The 23745-nt window shown below is 30.4% G+C and overlaps 1 protein-coding gene across 2 annotated transcripts in view; it reads right to left on the bottom strand.

Moving 5' to 3' along the window:
• The window catches only part of LOC103580635 (amyloid beta A4 precursor protein-binding family B member 1-interacting protein), a 159651-nt gene that overhangs the window by 74695 nt on the left and 61211 nt on the right, over window positions 1-23745 (bottom strand). For both annotated transcript variants that reach the window (XM_053742764.1, XM_008562463.3), the window contains one exon: window positions 10962-11125. In XM_053742764.1, coding sequence (XP_053598739.1) covers window positions 10962-11063 — 102 coding nt within the window. In that variant the 5' untranslated portion in view covers window positions 11064-11125. The remainder of the gene's footprint in view (window positions 1-10961; window positions 11126-23745) is intronic.

Raw genomic sequence — 23745 nt, 5'->3', positions numbered from 1 at the left:
TTGATCCAAACGTAATTTTTCGTTTTTTTATTTCGAGAAAATTATTCAAACAACCATTAATATTATATATTAAAGTCATGATGTATTATAGGATATACTATAGTACAATCCAAAAGGTATTTGTTACTCTGTCAGGTGACAGAAGAATACTTGAATAAAATTGCATTTAAATTTGGAATATAGCAATTCTAGAACATCTTTCTTACCAGGGAAAATACAAGTGGCTGATCGCGATCTCGTGGTGAGCACCGAACTAATCCTGCTGCTGCTGCCAGGCACTCGTGACTTTCCTCTTCTCCAAATCTATCTTTTCTACCAAGAAATTTTTTTTTTTTTGGCTTAAGCAACTTTTGTTTTCTTGTTCGGAGCATATGAAAATACTTGGATGAAAAGTATAGTACTTGTTTCGAGAAATTTTGTTTTCTTTAAACAAGAAAATGCAATGTTGCTGGAAAAAAAATCATGTATCTTGCATAAAAAAAAATTTCTCTTGCTTTAAGTAATATAAGCTCTTAAAGCAAGTGAAAATTTTTTGAATTTAACGTAAAAATATGTTGGCATAAGAAAAAAAATTTTGATTCAAGATAAAAAATTTGAAGATAATTGTTAACTTGGTGCAAGTATATTTTTATTTTGGCTGTACTTTCCAATACGAGACCTCACCGATTTGGCTGAAAATTTTATGAGAGATGCGTATGGTGAAGTAGATCAAGGTTTTATAGGATTTTTGTATAATGGTTTAATTTTGGAATTTTCGAACCACGTATTATTAGTCGCAGATATATAATTAACCGATTGTTTAGTTCTGCATCGAAATTGTCCACAACTATCTTTGTTTTCGATGTAAAGCATATTTTTTTTATGTGTCTTACAATAATTTATTGTGGGCAATAATCGTATGTTTTTTAGCCAGTTCAATACTTCATGATCGTTTTTAAAAATCTTAGAAATTTTATAAAGATTCAAATTCTCCATAGTAAATTTAATTACAGTTTATATATATTCAGACTTTATTTTTAACACATATATATATAACAATTGGAAAGTATAGCCTTATTTTCCGAATCGGTAAAAAAAGAATTCTGAATCAAGAATATTTTCCTTGATTCAAGTTAACTGCTTTTTCTGTCAATAATCTCTAATATTGGAGCATGGATCTTGGTTTAGTGCAACGTGCACTCACATATACTATTTCAAAAATATTCACTGACTCAAGTGATTTCATGGAATTGAAACACAAATTTTCAATTTTCAAGCTTTAATGAATGGTTGTCAAACTGCAAAAGTTTAAAAAGTAAGTTTTTAATTTTCTGAAACTTATTAACGATATTCAAAAATGTAGTTTTACTATTTTTATATTTTAAATAGTAAAAGTCCGTGATTGCTAAGGCATTGATGGTATTTGACATAGAAATTTTAAAAATTACAGTGTGAGATGTAATAGTTCCATTTTCTACATTAAGGTTCATAATTGAATGCCCATACTGTAAATCTTCTCGAACCACTCAACAAATTTTCTTATTTGATACTTTAATTTTCACACAACAGCTAAACTGTAATTTTTACAGTTTTAAAGAGAATTAAATGATTTTTAAAGAAACAAATTTTCTGTGAGCAAAAGGTAATAATTATTTTTCATTTTGTTGTGTACGATTTACATTTTCAAACTGTAAATATTACTGCTTAATTTGCAACTAATTTCTTACAGGAAAAAATTTAAAAATTACAGTATACATTCTAACTTTTGTAATTTTTAATATGACGGGCTGGTTTTTACATTTCATTCTGTAACTATTCCAGTTTTCTTTTTTCCATGTAGATTCAATTATAATGTTTATCTGATAAGGCTGTTTTTCGTTTATTAGGTAAAAACACTGATTTTGTATAATATACTTTTCTTCGACTTTATTTGGATGTGGTTATATAAAAAAGTATTTCTATTATCGTACACGGAAAAAAACTGTTGCAGCAACAGGACTATTTCTGTAGTTGAAACAAAAAAGTCCTCTGGTATTCACAAGATCAGTCCTGTTGCAGCCACAAAAATATTCCTGTTGCAGCGACAGGAATAGTCTTGAATTCGTTATAAGTATAATATATAAATTGAGTTATATATATCAATAAATACATAAATATATTTTATTTATGTATTAAGAAACCTGAATTTGATTATTTTTTAAACGTAGTGTCTAAAGATACAGAAAAAAACCTGTGTTCGAAAGAGCCTATCTATACGATAACGCGCCACACGCTTATCCCTTATTCTATCCTACCTATTTCTGTACATTTATCCACGTCGTTTTTTAAATTATTAGCGATGATTCAGTTATTGTCATTATTTATTCAATAGTTAGTCAATTAATAATTATCATGTTGTTTAATAATAATTTGATAAATGCTAATTTAACATGCATATTAACAAATGATAAAAACCGTTTCATTAAATGTTAAAATTAATTTATTAATTACTCCCAAAATTTTCGGAATGTGGCATTTTTTTTAAACAAATTATTATTATTATTAATATTAATATTAACAATCGTACATGATTCAGACATGATCGTACATAGTTCAGGTATGGTCATGCATGATTCAGGTATGACTTTGCAAGATTCATGCAAAGGCACGCATGATCATGCAGAGCCATGTTCAGTCATGCATGACGAGAAAAAAATAGACATTCCTGATTCATGCAATATCATGCATGAATCATACACGAAGTAGCTCAATCACAGATGATCATGCGTGGCTGTGCATGATTAATGCAAAGGCATACATGACTTTGGAAAATCATGTTCAATAATGCATGGCTAGAAAGGAATAGTCATACAAGATTCACGCAATGTCATGCATGGCTAAGCTTGATCATGAATGGTAGTTTATGACACTGCACAAATTATGCAACGTCATGCATGCCCATGCGAAATAGAGCTTAATCATGTATGATCATGGATGAATGTATAATACGGAGAGAATGGTCATGCACAATCGAGAGTAACGTAGCATGAACATGAATGAACGTGTATGACTCATGTAAAGTTATGATTCGTTATGTATCACTACCTTAATCAAAAAATCTATGTAAAATTAAATATATATTCAAATTTTTTTTCTTCTGGTCGTTTTAAATCGCTTCTTTTAATAAAGGAATTTTATTTTTTTCTTGCTGATTTAGTTTGCGAAGAGACTTGAATCGTAAAAATTGGTTTCCCAAATTTTATACAATCACGTTAACATGTTGATGTGAACAAATATTCTCTGCATTTCTCCATAAATTGGCAAAAATCGGTCGTAACATTAATTTTCGAAACAAGAAAACTTTTTTTTTGTATATGAAGTACAATTCGATTTCTAATACTTCAAAAATAAAACGAAAGTTTTTTTTAATATCGCGCGACATCAGGAAAAATTTTAACACCACTATCGATGTCATTTTAACACCATTTTTAGCTTTCCGCTAAGAAAATTGAAAATTTTCAAGAATTCGGGAAGTTATTGGTTTCGGTCCGATATTCGAAAATTGAATTTCTAAGAGATCTTGACGTTTTGAGGTTCTAGAAAGCTATTCTGACTAATTTCAAGATGATGTCCGAGTGTATGTAAATATCTATAACTTTTGAACGGATGAACCGATTTTGATCGTCAAGGTGTCATTTGACGCGTCTTGTCAATATCTGAGAGATCTTGAGAATATCTTGATAAAAATTAAGTTTGATCGGTAGGGCTCGTTCAGAGATATTCTAAGAATAAAACCTTTTCGAAAATGTTTTTTTTGGATAACTTGTAATGTGCTTAATGGATTGATTCCAAAATCAACTGGGCTCTGAAACTACATAAGTCGCGTCGAATGCCACTTTAACCATCACAATCGGTTAATTCGTTCAAGAGAAACCGTTGTCAAAAAAATTAAAAAAAAATTTTTTTTTTGTATTTTCGAAGTTTCTCAAACACGACTACACGGAAAGAAAATTATGGGCATAGTTTCTATAATTTTGTGAAATTTTTCCCTATACCAGTATAGGAATTGCGACCATAAATTATCGCGGCAGCTTCTATAATTATAAGAATGTTATCCATAATTAAACACGGAAAAAAAAAATCGGTAGCGACTACCAATTATTTCGGTGGCTGTTATCGAAATAATTGGTAGCGTCTACCAAAAAATAATCGGTAACAGTTATCGATTGCCTATCGGTAGCTACTACCGATTTTAATCGGTACCAGCTACCGATAATTTCGGTAACAGTTACCGATTATTTCGGTGACACCAACCGATTGGCAATCGGTACCCGATATCAAAATAATGGGTAGCTGCAATCGGAATAGTTCTTATAATCATAGGAACGATACTCATAACACTATAGGAATAGTTTCAGCAATTTATTGGAAGACTTCCTATAATATTATGGGAATCATTCCTATAATATATAGAAACTATTCCTATAAATTATAAAATTAATTCCCATAAATTATAGGAACCATTTCTATAATGTTGTAGGATGGTTCCCATAATGCAATTAGAATAGTCCCTATACCATTATGGGAATCATTCCTATAGTATTATGGGAATGGTTCCCATACTACCATGAAAATATTAATTTAAAGAAAAGTGTGAGAATCACTTCTACAATACACAGGAATATTATTAGATATAAAAACAAAAATTCAAAAAAAAAATCGTATTCGGCAAAAACATTAAAATTTTTAACAAAAATTTTTGGTCAGCGTAGAAAATTTAAGAAAATTCAAATTTCGAAAATAAATATTTAAATTTCGATAAAATTTCACATTTTGAAAAAATTTCTACACTAGTTTGCAAAAAAAAAAAATTTATGATATTATAGGGATGGTTCCCATAACATTATGGGAAGTGTTCCGATAATATTATAGGAATACTTCCCATACTATTATGGGAATAGTTCCTGTAAGATGGACGGAGGGGTTCACCCATCATGGGAAATTGTCTACCTGGTTAGGATTTGGAAATCTTTCATGGTGTTTTATCATATTATATGACCTTCTAGTGATTATAGTCACTTTTGAGTCATATCCTATGATACATAGAGATTCAATGTCAATAATAATAATATGAAATTTTTTTTTTCTTTTGTTCCCATAATATTATAGGAATACTTCCCTTCCATTATGGGAATAGTTCCTATAATAGTATGGGAATAGTTCCCATACCATTATGGGAATGGTTACCATAGTGGTATAGGAATTGTACCCATACTCTTATAGGGATGGTTTCCATAACATATAAGAACCATCCCTATAATAGTATGGGTACAATTCCTATATTATGATGGGAACTATTCCAATAATACATAGGAAAATTTCCCATAATTTTCTTTCCATGTAGATAAATCGATTTCAAAATCTGATCAGCTGTAGAACTCACTGAAACGCGTCGATTGCCACCTCAACAGTCGCAATCGGTTTATTTGTTCGAGAGATATCGTTGGAAAAAAAAATGGTAAAAAACGTTTTTTTTTACAAAAACAAAGGCATACAAAAGTATTTTCGAGCTCGAAGAGCTTGAAAATATATCCACAACAATTTTTCGAACTCAAAGAGCTCGAAAATAGCGGGAAGTTTTGGGGCTAGTCCGCAGGATCAACTGATAGACCGATTTTTTTGGTGTTAACTAACACCGATAATCTCAATACTAGGATAACGCTAACTTATACTGGTTTTTGTTTTACAATGTAGCTATTACAGCAAAAGTATGTTAATCATTTTATTATGTTCGAATTAATTGATACATAAGGAAAAAGTGTTTTATCGTGATCTTCTAAGTCTTGATAAGAATGTACTGCTCAATTTATTTTATTTTTCTTCAGAGACATCTAACAAAACTAACAACACTACAAGAAGATCATATAATGCTGGTAGCTAAAAGTATTAGTAGTCGGTAATGTCGTTATTAGCGTATTGCAGAACACAAACTGCTTTCCATATACCCTGGTAGCCAAGTTAGCGAGAAATTGGCGTCAAACTAACAGCCGCAACGAGACACCAAGTTGACCGCAAAAGTTGGTACCTCCGCAGTTGATAGACACTTTCTAAGAAAGTTGGTGGCAAAAGTTGGCAATCCATAAGTTGCCTTCAATTTTCTCAAAAACCTGCTTTCGAATTGTGACTCTTCCCTGGCGTCAACTTTCTCAGAAAGTTGGCAGCAACTTACAGCCAAAAGTTGCAAAAGCTAGAATTGTCGACAACTTGTCGTCAAGTTGGTCGCAAACTAATGAATGCCAAGTTTTTAACGAGCAACTCGTGCTGCTAGGGTATAGAATGTTATAACGAGTTGAGCTCTATTTGACGTCAAACAAAACGATACACAATATGTACTTTTAGATAAACGGATGAGCTTAACACAAGTTTTCCTCAATTTGCCGTCAACTTTACATCAACTTTAGACTGGCAAACTTTTGAGTACAGATGTGGTCATTCATGCCTGGTACACTAAACGTAGCACTGCTATACTTCAATATACCAGGTGTTAATGACCACATCTGTACAATAAGAGTTCATTTTTGACTGCAAATCAACGTAAATCTACTGTCCTTACCTAAATGCAAGTCGACACATAAATTTGCCATTATGGTGCTTGCAAAAAATTTATGGACAAGCGTTACTTTTAAGTTGGCCGTGAGTTAGCATTATTGAACTTGTACGTCTAATCTTTGCAATCAATTTGACGTAAAATTGATATCTAATTATCAGGATGCATTATTTGATAACTGAAATTTTTACCGACGGAGTTTAAATTTTAACAATAGATGGCGCAGTGTTACTATTATGAAATTTTTCCAATTGAGTTGAAACAAATTATCACGATAGATAAATATAATTGATTTATTGTAATTAAATTAATTAAATGGTAAAATATACAATTACAACAGACAAGAAATAAATACCAGAATTTTTTAATCGCAGTTAATGTTAATCCAATAGCTACTATAATTAAATATAAATATTACTACACAAATATAAATCCGCGATAAGCTTTATCGATCTGATAAGACACTTTGAATCGAAACATTAATATTGACAGTCAAGTGATTAAATTATTGCAAAAACTGTTATTTCAATTCGTTGAATTTGATTTTCAAAAACAACGAATGGCAAAAAAAATAATAATGAACAATGTATATCTTGTAATATGCACATTATCGATACTTGCAAGTGTATCTAATCAGTTTAATCATACGTAACAACTCAGTTTTATTATGATATCATGATTATAGTTCTGACAAGTGCAAAAAGATAACAAATACTTTTTCTATACGTACATATCACTTAAGTAATAGGATCATTATACTTAAGTCAGCATATCATTGTATATAAGTATGAAGAACTATGAATGATAGCGTATAATTTTTTAATATCTCCATTACGTTAAAGTCATTAGTACAATATGTATCAGACACAAAATAGAAAAAAAAGTTAAATAAAGTTATTAACAAAAGATCATCAGTAAAGAAATTATAAAGTGACAGCTGCGGGCGTGATGTCTGCACGTCTCTGATCCAATCATAAAATGAATCGCGAGCTGACGTGAGTACGATAGAGGAAGTTACTCACGAGGAAAAAGACGAATAGATAAACGAGTGAGAGGAAGATAGAGGGAGGTCAGCGACCAGCGTTATTCGTTCCACGTTGCCAGGTTATCGATCTGCAACCGCCTTGACCGACCTCCATTGCGCCAAGTGCAAGTCCAAGGGCTTTTTACCCTCTCAAACTCTAGGCCAAATCTTTATCAGATTTGCAAAATAACCTCATAGTTCAATTGAATCAACTAGTATCACATTTATCAAGTGTTTTATTATTTTTATTTAATTCATAAAACAGGAGTTTTTTTCCCCAATTGAATTTCAAATATCGCTGGAATTTATTCGTCTAAAGACCATTATGTTACGATAGCTAGATTATTACTTCATGGATAAGTTAAGAAAGAATTAAGCTAAGCTTGTGTAAAATGCCAAAAAGCTTGAAATACTCAATTGTCAAGTTGTCTAACCATAGCAATCGGTGAAAATCGCTGGTTTCCTGATGGCTATTGCGCACTGGAATTACGAATTATTCACGAGAGAACTATTATTGACATTGCAGAGCTAGTGGTGATAGAATCGTTTACTACTGATGCTTTGCTTGTATATTTCAATATGAAAATCAACCAAAAGCGCTATAAATTAGCTTTACTTCAGAAATTTCAACATTTACACAAACTAAATTTATTTAAACTAATAATTGGTGATGTTACGGTGAAATATCTATTGAATTCTCGTTCCAAATTACATTGATTACAATCTCTATAATGTTGAATACAGTAGCACAATGTTAACCACTTAAATGATCAAAGATTTGTTCTCATTAAGATTGCCACGTCGATTTAATCGGGTCGCGTTTGTTACGTATTATCAGGCATACCAGCTGTAGTCGGTAAATTATTTGTACCGCGTGACAATTGACATCAATTGAAAAAAAACAAGTGAAGGTCTAAACAAGTTAAGATCTACTACAGAGTCTTTTCTATGAATTTGAGTTTTCGAGTTGTAATTATATTGTATACATTTTAACTTCTCGCTAAAAAAATTGAAAATTTTTGAACGATAGGGGACTATATCAAAAAAATTTATGTATATACGCACATCAATTTTTTTTAAGCATGAGAATATTTTGAAAATTTTCACTCTCTAATCAAGAGTTAACCTAGGCCAAAAACAAAAAAAAATCTGGGCGTCGGTTGGCCCCGCGGGCCAGCCCCAAAACTTCCCGCTATTTTCGAGCTCAAGGAGTTTTTATGCTGAAGTTTGAAAATTTAAGGATCGAAAACCATTAATAAAGAAGCGGTTTTTAAAATTTAATTTCTAATTATATTCAATAAAATCAATGTCAGGGATCAATATCAAGATTTAAATAAGTTTTGACTTATGTCAGAACCAACTAAATATGAAATATCCGAGAAAAATATTAAAAATTGTTTTTTTTTTTTCAATTTTTTTCTTGATAATTTAAACTAAAAAACAAGTTAGGTGACATCATATGATGATCGAAAAAAACCATAAAGAGGATAAGTTGGTATGATTTTACACATAGGCATATTTTAGTACATTACATTATGACTATCCGGAAAAAATAACATAAAATGTTATTTTTTTAATTTTTCAACGCCGATATCTTTTGAACTAATTAACCGTTTTTAATGTTTAAGCTATCAATCGGCGCATTTTATTGAATTCTAGAATTGATTAAAATTTGAAATCAATTGGTTTAACTGTTTCGAAGATATTTAGAAAAACCCGTTTTTTACCATTTTTTTCTCCAACGATATCTCGCGAACGGATGAACCGATTTTGATGATTAAGGCGGCAATCGACGTATTTCATTGAGTTCTAGAGCTGATCAGATTTTAAAATTGTTTGGTTAAGTAATTTCAAAGATATTCGCAAATAACTGTTTTTTAGCATTTCTTTCTCGCGCGATATCTTTCAAAAAAATTAACCAATTGAGATGGCTAAGACGGCAATCGATGCGTTTCATTAAATTCTAGAACTGATTTAATTTTAAAGTCAATCGTTCCAGTCGTTTCTGAGAAATCACTAAAAAACTAAAAAAAAAAAATTTTTTTTTTCGTAATTTGCAAATATTTTCGAGTCTACTTGATCAAATAATTTGAAATTTTCAGGAAAGTTGATGGCCAATGAGCTCTTCCGATTGCCACCTCAACTATCCAAATCGAGTTATTAGTTTAAAAGTTACAAAGAGTTTTCACACACATACGCGCACACACACACACACACACGCAGAGACATCATTCTGAAAATAGTCAGAATAGCTTCCTAGAACCTCAAAACGTCGACATCTAATGAAAACTCGATTTTTTAAAATCGGGGTGAAAACAATGACTTCCCGAAATTTTTGAAAATCGTCGATTTTCTTAGCGAGAAGTTCAAATTCGGTCTATCAGTTGACCTTGCGGGTCAGTCCCAAAACTTCTCGCTGTTTTCGAGCTCCTGAAGTTTGAAAACATTGTTGTGAGTACATTTTCAAGCTCGAAAATACTTTTGTATGCCTTTGTTTTCGAAAAAAAGCGTTTTTTACCATTTTTTCTCCAACGATATCTTTCGAATAAATTGACCGATTAAAGCGGTTGAGGTGGTAATCGACGCGTATTATTGAGTTGTACAGCTGATTAGATTTTGAAATTGATTTATCGAGCTTTTTTTTTGAGAAATCTCGAAAAAATTGAAAAAAAAAAAATCGTCTTTCTTTCGACAACGGTTTCTCTTGAATAAATAAGCCGATTTTGATGGTTTAGGTGGCAATCGACGCGGCTTATAAAGTTTTAGAGCCCAGTCGATTTTGGATTCAGTCCATCGAGCACATTACAAGTTATCCAAAAATCTCTGATCGTTTCTTAAATTCACAAATAAACAATTATTATCATTATTATTATTATTATTATTATTATTATTTTGAGGAAGCACAATGAACAGATTTTCCGTGATAATATTTAAAAAATAATGTATGTTAAATCAATATTTCAAATGTGTAAGTCAACTTTTCACTCTGCAACACTAATAAAATGTAACTTAAACATATTCATTGAGTTTAATTTAATACTAGACGTGTGTGAAATTAACATTTTAATTCAAGTCAAAATAAGTAATTAATTGTGTCAATTTTTAACCAATTACTTATGTTATCATTTGACACGTGGTAGCTTGTTAAAACTACATTAAGAAAATGTAGATTTTACATACTTTAATTTAAATTCAACAGAATTTTTCAACTCTGCACTCCCACAGGGTCAACTATTTTTCAGATCTTTCGTTCAGTTTTGATGTTTATGAATTTATATGTATACAATCTAAATTCTTGTCAACGTTTATTTCGTGTCAAGTTCCAAAGAACTGAAGTTTCATGGAATAATATACGTAAGAAATGAAACTTACCACAGTGAGACTGTCAAGCTCACCGAGCCACTCGTTGAGTAGTTGTTCGGGATCTGTCTCATTGTCACTATCCTCACCGCCTTCTTCTTCGTACCTTTCCATTATTTTTAGTTCAATTTTTTAGGTTAATTATTATATTCCTTGTCTTGTTACATTTGTCTTATCTGAAACACAGAAGGTTTCATGTTAATGAACCTCTCGCTTTGTAAGATAAATAAATAAAAAATAAAATCTTTTGTTTCAAGAATGTAAATTAAACGTAATTATGTTTATAATTATTCGCAAATTTTAATAAAGAATAAATAATTAATGTAAATGTTGAACAAATTGTTCAAATTTTTCGTTTATTTAATGTAACGTTCCTAATTACTGTTGCAAGTTTATTTATAGACGCAATGATACTATGATAATAATTATATCTACGTAATGGCAGTTTCATAAAGTTCATGTTAATGAACTTGCTGATGGTGTTTGTCAGTTCACCCAAGCGAATAATTGGAGTCATGCAGCGATGGGCACGTCGCATTTACAATGATCAAATGCACGTAAGAGACTCAATAGAATCTATACTGTAAAGTACAAGCAGGTGGAGAAACGTTGGGTTTTACAGTAAATTGTTCCAGACGCACCCTTACATGTGAAATTTACTCTCTTCGTAGAATTTATCGTTTCATACCGTTATTTTCATCATTAAAATTTTTTTATACTAGAAGTAATCTAATATCTACGCATTACGGACTTTTTATGCAAAGTGTTTTTCCACGAGGCAGCTGAATATCTTGAAAACACTTATTAATCGAATTTGTATTAATGATAATAAATTATAATTCATTACTTTCTGTTGTAAAAAATATCAACAGTAAAAAAAAGGTGATTCGGCATCCGAAATGGAAATAGGTTTCTGGTTGTTTATTGAGTCACTTTTGTTTGAAGTTTTAACTTTAGGTATTTCACAAAAAAAAAAAAAAAATACAAAAGGTATATGGTAGAAATGTTAATTTTATACCAACAAAAAATTTCACTGCTATATTACGATTATACCGTTTTACTATTGTTATGCTGATTTTATATCAATAAAAGGCTAATTATCAACTATGCTTATACTTATTTATAAAGATTAATAAAAAAAAATTTTTAGACAGGAATAAATTCTTATTATAAAGTTATTTGTTCGACAAATAAAAATAGCAGGAGCTTGCATGGGATAAAATGTATACTATAGCAGGAATATATTAATTTCGCAATTTTTCATGCTTTATTAGTACTTCATTATTATTAAGATATACTGAAAAAATTTGCGGAGTGAACTTGGGATAAGTCCTTAGTGAATGCGGAGGGGATAATTTTTGATTTATTTAATCCTTCCGGAGTAAAATTCACTCCAAAAAAAAGTTATTTTAAGATTAAAACTCTGGATCGAAGTAAATACGAATAAAATCCACATCACTCCGCAAGAAAAAACTCCTTTTTCGCGCCATATGCAGAATGACTTTCTTTAAAACTCCGGAACTCCGCGGTAGAGTGAATTTGAGTTGAAATAAAATCCGTATTTATTTCGAATTCACTTTTAATTTTTTATAGTGTATTGTAACAATGTAAAGGGCTTGAAAAAAGGTTGTGCTCTTCTATTATTAGTTCCATGCGTGCCAACCTCTTTTCGGTCTCTCCTTAATCAAGAGTTTCGTTATCGCTCAGTTGGGGGTGAATTTGGCGCACTCAGAACCGAAGATGCGTCTTCGGTGCAGGTGACAGGAGGGATAGATGCCCTAAGTCATCAAAGATTCAGATCACTTAAGTTCAAGGGGCTGAGTGAAGTGTCAAGATTATATCCCTAGTCTAGATATATTGCGTTTTCGAGATTTCTTTAAAATATCCCTGCTTATGTATCTATAAACTATTATTTAGATATCGTAGTGATTTGCTATTACTTGTAGTTGGTCATTCAAAGTTTAATTCGATATACGTTGTATCACCATCGTCTTTGAGGTTCACGTCCCAGCAAGGAATGGAAACTTAGCAAGACGTTCAAATAACATTATTATCTCGACTAAACTTTCGGTCCTTATCTCTCCAGATGTATAATAATAATAATTTTTCTTTTACCAAATTCCGAATATTTTCGAATATTAAATCAATATGGATGCTAACCATGAATTTTTATTTATTGATTTGATGAAAATCAACTGAATAATTAAAACCTAGTGTCAATTTGAAAGAGTAAATAACAGTACAGTTTTAATTTAATTCTAGTTTAATAATGGCATAAATGAAAAGTATAAGTATATTATTGGGTATAAAATTGTAACTAATCTTCATTTAGTATAACAAATATAAATTAAAACTGTTTAAGATTTGAAAGTAATATGGATAACTTTCGATGTAATTATTCAGATAAATGAAAACGATTTATATTTTCGAACAAAAAGTTATTTAATCAGAAAATGGTTTCAATAAAGAGGATTTGTTGAACATATATTTTCATATAAAATATTTATTGTGCGAAATAGTTTGCCAATTAAATCTCATTGCACAAATTATTCGCAGTTATTCGCAGTTTAAAGTATTGGGATTTAATGATGTTAAATTCGATAATTAGATTTTCCTCTGGTATCACCGAGGAGCTATTATTGCAAGAGAACGGAAACGGAATTTATAGGGAGAACTCAAGGGATTAAATTACGAGCAATTGAATTCGTTGGTTTGTAAGTAGTAGATCCTGAGACCTTTCACAAAACGATTAATTCAACGGCTTGGGTCGGATAGTGAAAACAGGTAATGAGGCACCTATTCTATAATTAGTCGGATGAAATAAAATCCGATAACAAAAATGAAGAACTTAAGAGGAATAAATAGTTTAAGATTATGTACCTGTCAATAAAAAATTTTTATAATTTAATTGATTTTAATTAATTATAACAATTCATTAACTAAATATCAAAAATATTTTACGATTCTTAAAATATTTGGTGTTTACTAGCTTTTGATATCGAAAGAAATAATAAAATTGCTCATAAATATTTATAGATATGTAAATTATTGAGATACTAAAAATAAATATTAATTAATAGTTCAACTGATATAATCGGGTGACACGGTTTGTATAAATTATAAAAAATACTTTTTTTGCAAGAATATCGTCATATTTATAATAAATTGATTGCTTTTAAAGAATTTAACTTGGAAGTTGTTATGATTAGAATAGAAACTTCTACTAACAACTAAATTGAACTCCAAAAAGTTGCGTTAATTTTTACTACAATATGTCATAAATGAAATCAGATATTAAACAAACGCTGTCGGCTATTTATAAATATTAAGTCACAAATAAACAATGCTTCCAATTCAATTAAATAAAGCTTTTTTTATAATTTTTATTACTAAATAAGATCAATTTTAGTTGCTAGAACTTATTGGCAAAAAACACCTTGGAAATCTGAAGAAAAGGGCATGGAATTCTATAGAATAGGTTCAGATAGCGCAATTGGGTGAACACAGCGCGATCTCGAATGGGACTGGGTTTAATTCCCAGTTTGGACTATCAGATTATTTTCTCCAATTTATTTATAAGCTATTCATAGAAAATGTCCCGTCCTTATCTTTATTCGACGCTCTCATTACCTCAATTTTCCTGAAGAAAGTGTAAAATGCTGTACGTTTTTCTATTCGTTTGAAAAAGGAGTATTACCCACTGAGAAGCATTTTTAAATTTCAAATAAAAATAATTAATCGGAAACTATAAGATGTACGATGAAGTTCAGGGTCTTTCAAGGTCATGGGAGATCAGGTTTTCTCTTCCAGTACTTCTTTCGTAATTTTAATCGTTGAGAATATGGGCGCGACTTCTGTAGCTTAGTCAAAACAAAGGTTGTATCGATATAGAATTGATTATTCTCTTAAAAAAAAAAAATTACTTATTTACAGCCATAAGATGGACAGAGGAATTACAGATACTGCGAAGATCGTTGTAACGGTTGTACGTACATGTATATATATATATATATATATATATATATATATATATTTATGAATTTATGCTAATCTTACTAAAAAATATTCATTACTTCTTACATTTATTCGAAATATTATTATATTAAAGTTATTCATTTGACATTTTAAAACATTTCACTAGAATAGCAATTTTAGTAACATCGTGTTAAACGATTTGATTATACTTGAGATAATTTAGAGATATTTTTTAATCACAACAAACGGGTTTGACGACAAAAACACGTAGGGTTTCACGCTCATCCTTTAAAGTCTTTATGACTCTCTTATTCTCCTAAAATAAAACATATTGTTGAGAGCAGAAAGTCGACGCAATTTGATAGTGATGCAATCTTATTTTCTAAATGAGCTCACTTTAACTGGGTTAAATTTAACCCTATAACCGACTTAACAACGTCCGGACAACGTTTTTACATACTGACAATCTGATAAGCTAATGCTATGCCTTTCAACACAACTGAATCACTATAGTTCCATACCCTTTCTTTCGGGTCATACAAAAATTCTTATAATCGACCTATAGGTAAATATGGTTCGCACACGATTTTTACATACTTTTTATTTAATGTATGTTAATGTTTTATATATGTAACTTTTTTTCCAACGTCACATTACTCGCGTTCATAATAAATTTTATTATTCTGTTACATCTTTAATTCACAAGAAAGTTTCTGTTTCACATTTGAATTTCTAAATTGCTCTGCGGTATACTGGAATATATTTTGAATAAATAATATTTTTTAATTTATTCTATACAGATAAATTACTGATTGAAATATAAAATAAAAATAAATTTAACAAATAGTACATCGTGAGAATATTTTATATTAATTATTTAGCGTAATTAAGTAAACGTTATGAATGAAACATTATCTGATAGATATAATTGCTTGGAATGGAAAAGTCTGGCTTACGTCGCGTGTCATAAACAACAAATCAGGTGAGTAAATGCTGTTACTACAGCAGCGTCATAAATCAATTCAACAAATGAGAGAAGAAGCCTCGAGGTGATTCTTTGTAAAAGTATTTTATGTATAACAATGAACTCAGGTTACACTTTGTCGATTGATTGCAGCTAATTAATAACATTGATTCAGTAATGCAGTGTCAAGAATAGTATACGAGCCTCAAAGACAACTTGGTATATCTCAAACGGAAAACATAGCTTGTGAAAATGAAAGAAAATACTTGAGCAAATAAAAAATTCAAAGACATACTCTTTTATATACAGCTATGTTATATTTATATTGACACTTCTATTATTTTTCACCCTAAATACTGAACAATCGGTTGTATTGTTATAAATTTTAAAATGTCGTTTCCAAAATTTGACGCTGAAATAATTACATTTTTTAAATTCAGATTTTTCATTGGGAAAAAATTTAAACAATACAAAATGTCATAATTGTAATTCAAGATTGTTGTAAAATCTAATTGAAACTTTTGCAATTATTCATTCATTCAAGGTTAATAACTACATAGAACAAATTTTTTGAGAAAATAGAATCTACGATTTAGAGTAAACTGGGACAAAAATGAAAGAAATACGAAAAGAATCAAAACTAATACCTGTTGTTTGAGTTTTTACTTTTTTTTTGTTTAAAAATTACTTAAAATTGAATATTCTTCACTCATAACCGAACAATATATATTATATGTAATTCGTCTTTGCTCTAGTTTACGCACAATTAATAAGTAAACTCTACTATATAATTTTCTCCGAGTAGGGGAATTTGGAAACTTATCTAGACTCAATATGGTTCCAATATTATATCTTTTTTATTAATAAATTTTTTTTTAACAAAAGTAATTTTAACAGAACTCATTTTATGCAACGAGAATGTTTCTCTCTCTCTCTCTCTCTCTCTCTCTCTCTCTCTCTCTTTCTCCAATTCTTCTATTTAAAAAAGAAAAATGAATCTCAGCAAATCCGAAGTAATACTAGTGTATACTTAAAAAAAAAAAAAATAATTTATAGAAGATATATATGCAAATATCAAATGAATAGAACATTAAATTTAAATGAATAATAAATATTCATGATTCACATCAACATCACAAATAATTTAATAGTCTTCTTAACATTAAAATTTTTGATGAATAAATAATTTTGATATAATTAAATAATATCATCAGCAACAATCATTAATTAACTTTACGGATAGTAGCACATCGACAATGTTCAATAACGGCAGGTCGATTAACATTCACCCAGAAAAGGCAAATCGTGTAGAAGATCGATTCCCTTCGGGCCAAGGTGCATTGTCTCATGTTTGTCCGACCTCGTATATGCAGGGTCAAAGCTTCAACCTCAATGCTCTGTCATTGTCTACACTAATGATTGTCTTTATGATAATTTCGATATTCAGATGAAAATAATTTAAATTTTTTAATAGAACTTCCTCAACTCCTGTAAAATTCTTTGTTTTTATTTTTTTTTTTTTTTAAGTTTGAAAACAATTTTTCTAAAAGGATGAACAAGTACTATCAGAAATTTCTGGATTGTCAATATAAGTTCCTCATTGTAACAAGTTTGGCTGAGTCATCGAAGCAAAGCCGATTAAGGTCTTGCTTTTCCGATATCGACAAACTTTGAAAGCTATTGTCTTGGAAATAGGTTGCCAGTCGTTAGATGTATCTCAGAGTGTTCATCCCACTTACCCAATCGTATTACGGTATATAATCAATTCCGTCATCTTAAAAATTATAATTTTAGAGTCTATTGAGGATCTCTAAGTGCATCTTTGAGAAGATATTCCTTTCATCTATTTTCCAGTACGAAAAAGTTTTAACGTTACATATTTTTAGGATAAACACAAATTTAATGTTCTATTAATAAGTTTAAAGAAAGATTTGTGTTTAAAATTTTATTTATTCTTTAATCGTCTAAGGTTCCAAAATGGGTAAAATATAAAAAGAAAACATCAAAAACAAGTATAAAAGATAAAAAGTAATTTTTGAATTAAAAAACAAAAAAATCTAATTTTTGTGAAAGTAATCTTTTTCATATCATCAATTAATATTTTTATAGCTATGACAATGGATAAATTTTATTTTATTCATCATAGTAGAAACAGGAGATTCAATATAAGCATAAATTTATATAAAAAAAAACTTGTGCAATAAGGATTGAAAAATTTACAATGAAGATTTAATGTGCAATTAAATAAATTTCACATCAACCAGAATAGATGACCTTGAGTGATTAATACTGATTTGCAAATAGAATAAATAAAAATATTACCAGCTCGATAATCATCATAATTTAACACTATGTAATCTCTGATTTGTAATAAAAATAAGCTGATGTAGTTTTTACATCATTGAGAATTTAAAACTGTATTGTATGTTTTCGAGAATTTCTCTGACAATATTCTTATCGATCTTATATCTGTTAAACTGAAAATTTAATTCTCTTGAATACTGGCCATGACATTCTTCGAATTACGTTACGAGTTTAAAGAAAAATAAACTAGTTTTAAGAAAAAAAAAAATTAGATTGACGTTGTGAAAGGGAAAATAATTAAAGTTGAATGAACGTTAGAAGGCTCACAAAAGAGAAACGAAGAGAAATTATAAAATAATCAATGGAAAACCATTGATAAGCTGAAGATTCGAATGTATAATCTATGAAACTTCACAATGTATTATAGTTGACGGGTATATTCTATTCACTCAGAGGGCTCTAGAGAGACATGTGGCAGGCCGTTTAGGCCAAGAGATCGATTATTTGATTAATAATGCAATGCTTGAACCAGACATGGAGACAAGCTCTTGTTTTGGCTTCGGATCAATCTTCATACTAACTCACATCTATTATTGCTAAGAATTCACGTTGCATATTAAGTTGCATAAAAAAAAAGTAAGCAAAGAATACGACTATAAATTATAAAGTTTGAATTTAAGTCATTAATAAAAATGGCAATTAGTGACCACTAGGAAATAGTAATTGAGGTACATAATACTATGGATATTAAGTATTTGTATAATAAATAAATTATTGGAGTCATGTGAACACGGTTGATAACATTCGCGGTTAAACTTCTCAGCTACCAATCTAGCATGCTGTAAACAGATTCTGGTTTAACTATAAACCACAGCTCCCGTGGTTACTAGTGATACATTACTACTGTATTCTGCCAACGCCCAGATATCGATGTTACTATAATGCAAACATTTTAAAAAGTTATTCTAACACGTCTAAAAAAGTAAACACGTTTCATTTTTTTTACACTTAAGTTTACTATATTCAAAAATAAAAATATTATATTGATGCGATATTGTGGTACTCCGTGACTGTTAGAAATACAATTTTATAGGACGGAAAAAAAAATTCAATAATATTTTAAAAATACTGAAAAAATTTATTTCTAAATTACGATAGAAGAACAAAATAGAATCCGTTTTGATGTAGTATACTAAATTAGTAAACATCAATCAAATTAAAAATGAATAATAATAAAAAAAAATATGTAAACAACTAACGTCACGGTAATTCGAAATGTATAACTTGTAGCGTCTATAAGTCGGCAGCCAAAAATATTATATATGATACAGAGGATCATAATTATTTCTAGTTGTTCGAGTTGTGGTGTCAGAGTGCGTAAATAGTAGTTTCCATATATTGAGTGTAATTAAGTATAAAACGCGAGTTGTGATGATTGACTACCGAGCCATTGGTGAGAGTGTTAAGACAACGAGCATCTGATACAGAATTTTACTACATACATTGGTTTTTATAAGATATACTCGGAAAGTACACCAATGAATGTCTATAGACAGCAAGGTACCGGCTGCAGGTAATAAAAGACGCTTGAAATATGATGAAAGATTTTATCACAAGATGATTCAATGAGTTATTTCAATTTTTTTCGTACGTAAGCTATAATAATTAAGTATTTTTATTACCCACTGTGTTATATATAATATTTTTAGTTGCTGACTACAGACGCTTAATGGTGCACATTTCGAGTATGTGTTACAGAAAGTATTTTATGTAGATCATGTCCGAAGAATAGACTACTAACTGACTAAAGTCAGCCTCATAAAATTTTGTATCAAAATACCATCTTTTCTGATAGGTCAAAAGTGTGATTTAATATAATATAAAATCACTACTTGTGATATTAAATCATGAAATTTTAGTGAAATGGGCGGAGTATATCCCTTCTCAAAGATTCAAGCTACTAACGAATCTATTACCTCCCTCTTTTATGACATCACTTTGAACTTAGCTACCTTAATAACATGGTCAAAATGTCTATACTGCACATGCTTATTTAATTAATCAGCTCACGCATGTGTAGATCAATACAACGTAGCAGTTGAATTTTATCACCTTACATGTATCTGCTAATTGATACGGTTTAATACCAAAATTGACGATTTTTTTTATTGATTCAAGTTTTGTTAAGTGGAAATAGTAATAAACAAATTATCTAATTTCATAAAATATAAATCTTTTCTATTAATAATAAAGTAAATTATTTGTATTCAATGCAGGTCTGATTTGGGTGCTTTATGAGTCTGCGTTGCAAACTCTTAACGGCTGTTTCTCGACCGGTGCAAGGAAGTTGAGTAAAGTCAAAGTAGAGTTCCTAGTTTTCCACTGGTGTTGCGAAAAGTGAGTGTTATAATGAAATTTCACGACGCGTCTCAAGATTTTCGACTGAGCTCCATCTATTAAACATCATAAGAACTCGTTGAGCAACTTAAAGTTATTTATCAAAATATATATTGAACGGCTAGTACACTAAGTATGGTTACTTCAACTCATCATACGTAGAGTGCTGTACCGTGAGGTTGTTGTATTTTTTTATTCATAAGTATTTAAATTAATAATTAAAACATCCAAGTGAATTTTAATTCAAATACATAAGAATTCCGAATTTTAGAGTCGATGACGTGTTGTAATTTCGTGAGTGCATCTTGTCGCTAAGCAGCCACAGACTTCGCTTCGCAGATTGTCATTAATCGCGTAAATCAGGCAATGGTTGAATAAAATATAGTGCATAGTAGAACACTCATATAGTCTTTATCCGGCGAGCGCAATGATTACAGCACGTCTCCAGGCCACACACACAAGCCGAAAACCCGTGTATGTGACCCTACGACTTTTGCTGAAAACGTCGCCCTCACCTCATAAAGACTATCGTAGTATTCTAACTATACAATATACTATTATAACCCTGACTAAACGACGTTAACTTCAGACATTTAACGGCGTTTTTCTTCATGCATTGATTACATAAACTATTGTATACAACTAGTAACATCGAGTATAAAACCGATTCCCCATGATGTATTCGATACTATATATATGAATAATATTATTCAGCTATACGGAAAAATGGTTAGCGTATGTAAAATTATAGAAGAAAGTCGTTGAGTATCTTGCAGCAAAATTTATATATTTATAAGTGCTTTTTTTCGACTCTTCTGTACAAAAAATTAACAAATAAAGCTAGTACAATTTACGTATAAGACTCGTGTGTTGATAATCTCACCTTCGGCTTGAGGATCAATTGTCACAGCTCGTGTCTTATATACAATTATACGAGTTTTATAAACTATTATTATTATCATCAAGAATGATGGGTACAACTGTAGCGCTGTATTATATGAAAATATATCGTTTTTGAAATTAGTAAAATGAATACAGTTCTACACGGAAAAATTTATTTTAATAATTTACTCAACAATTTAGAGTAAACCTGAGCCGGAAACAAAAACAAAAACGTAAAAAATGAAAATTAATACCTTTGGTTACATTTTTTACTTGTTTTAGTTAAATAAAATTACTCGAAATTGAGTATTTTTTACCCCATAATCAAACGATATTTAGAAACAGAAGAGTAATATTCTTTGACCTGGTCCTACTTTCATCACACTTGTAGACTAAAATTTATTTTATAATTCTCTCCGTGTAGAATTGAACAATTTTAATATTTTACTATTATAAGTATTCATCAATAGAATTGATCTCAGAAGGTGTTGTATGATGCTGTTGTACCTTTTGCTTTAAATTAAATGCAATACACGATACGCAGCTATTCGTGTTTTAAAGATACTTTCGTTTTGCGTGTTATGTATCCATACATCTCATGGTATTACTGATTCGCGTGTACACCTTGAAAGGACGCACAACGCGTGAAGGATGTAATGTAAGGATTCTACACACGCTCGATATTGTATATCTAAAAGTGCAAAAATACACCATAAATTTTCAAGGACGTCAATCAATCTCTTGGTTGCGATAAGTTCTCATATATATATATAAATCTATATCTACATGTTTGTGGAAACCGTAAAATATATATATAGTAGATACTTGTAATAATGTTTGCTTCAAAATTCGATGAAAATCAATCGAATATTATTGGAATTTTACACTATTCGGAATTTTTAATTTTTAACTTTCTGCTGAAAAAATTAAAAATTTTTAAAAACTCGGGAAGTTACTGTTTCAACCCCGATTTGCGAAAATCGAGTTTTCATCAGATGTCAACTTTTTGAGGTCCTAGGAAGCTATTCTGACCATTTTCAGAATGACGTTCGAGTGTCTGTCCGCATGTGTGTAAATTTCCTATAACTTTTGAAAGTATTAACCGATTTGAATGGTTCTCAACTTTCCTATAAATTTCAAATATATTAGATCATAAAAGCACACAAATTGAGAGTGAATTCGATACAAATAAGGAAATTATTAATATACACCCTAGTAATACATGCTTAAGCAAGATTCTGATGCCAGTGCTTTATTGAGCAAAACCCTTAGTCACTAGTGTACAAGAATATTGAAAATATATTAGATATGATTCAGTGAAAAGTTTCTGGTGCATTTTTTGCACCAATAATTTACGGCAGGTACTTCGGCATGGCTTGCTTAAGATCTGCTCAAGGCTCAAGATTGATTTTGGGCCTTGAGCAGATCTCAAGCAAATCATGGGCAACTATTTTCAACTATAGTCTTCCTCCAGAATTGAATTATAATCTGGACTTAATTTCTTTTGTAAGACTTGCACTGGACTTGCTATTGAAATCTAGCTATTGAAATCTAGCCACAAGTATCTGCGGCAAGGCACATGGGTAGCAAAAGACACTAACGTCCATCGAACTTGAGACCAGGCTTGCTCAAGCCTTGAACAAGATTTTTGTTTTTATGCGGGTAACTACACTTATCCAAAAAATTAAAGAAACAAGAAAATTTTATAATTTTTTCAGTGATTTTTGAAAGGCTGTATTTTCGTATCAAAAAAATGAAAAAAGAAATTTGAAGCTTGAAATCTTTAGTTTGAAGATCTTCCAGCCAAATAATTTTTTGAGTCACGGTTTTTGTGGAATACTGCAGAATACTTTTACGGAATATGGCCTGACGGCCAAATTGATATTGCGGCGTACACGATAACTGTCACCAATGTTACTATTCCCGCAATGGTCGAATCATCAATGCATACAATTTTACGACGCATAAAAATCTTCGATGCCATGCAGTATGGCGTTCACGCCCATACTGACATAGTGATATCCACAAAATATTTCTTACCGAGTAGATACAACCTTTCGAAACTTGCAATAGTTTTATCCCGAATGCGCTAATGGGCATCAGTAGGGCTGATGTCGACATACACTAGTTCCGACCAAATATATACTCGTACGAGTGAAGATGTAACATTATAATGAACCACTGTATTCGCCCGGCAATATCTGGAAGCGGAATAGTAGCATACATTCCTACATTTAATAAGAAGGTGAAGTTTTATTTTGATCAAAACGATTA

The sequence above is a fragment of the Microplitis demolitor genome, chromosome 1 (genome assembly GCF_026212275.2).
Source record: "Microplitis demolitor isolate Queensland-Clemson2020A chromosome 1, iyMicDemo2.1a, whole genome shotgun sequence".
NCBI lineage: Eukaryota > Metazoa > Arthropoda > Insecta > Hymenoptera > Braconidae > Microplitis > Microplitis demolitor.
This window is presented reverse-complemented; position numbering and strand designations above follow the sequence as displayed.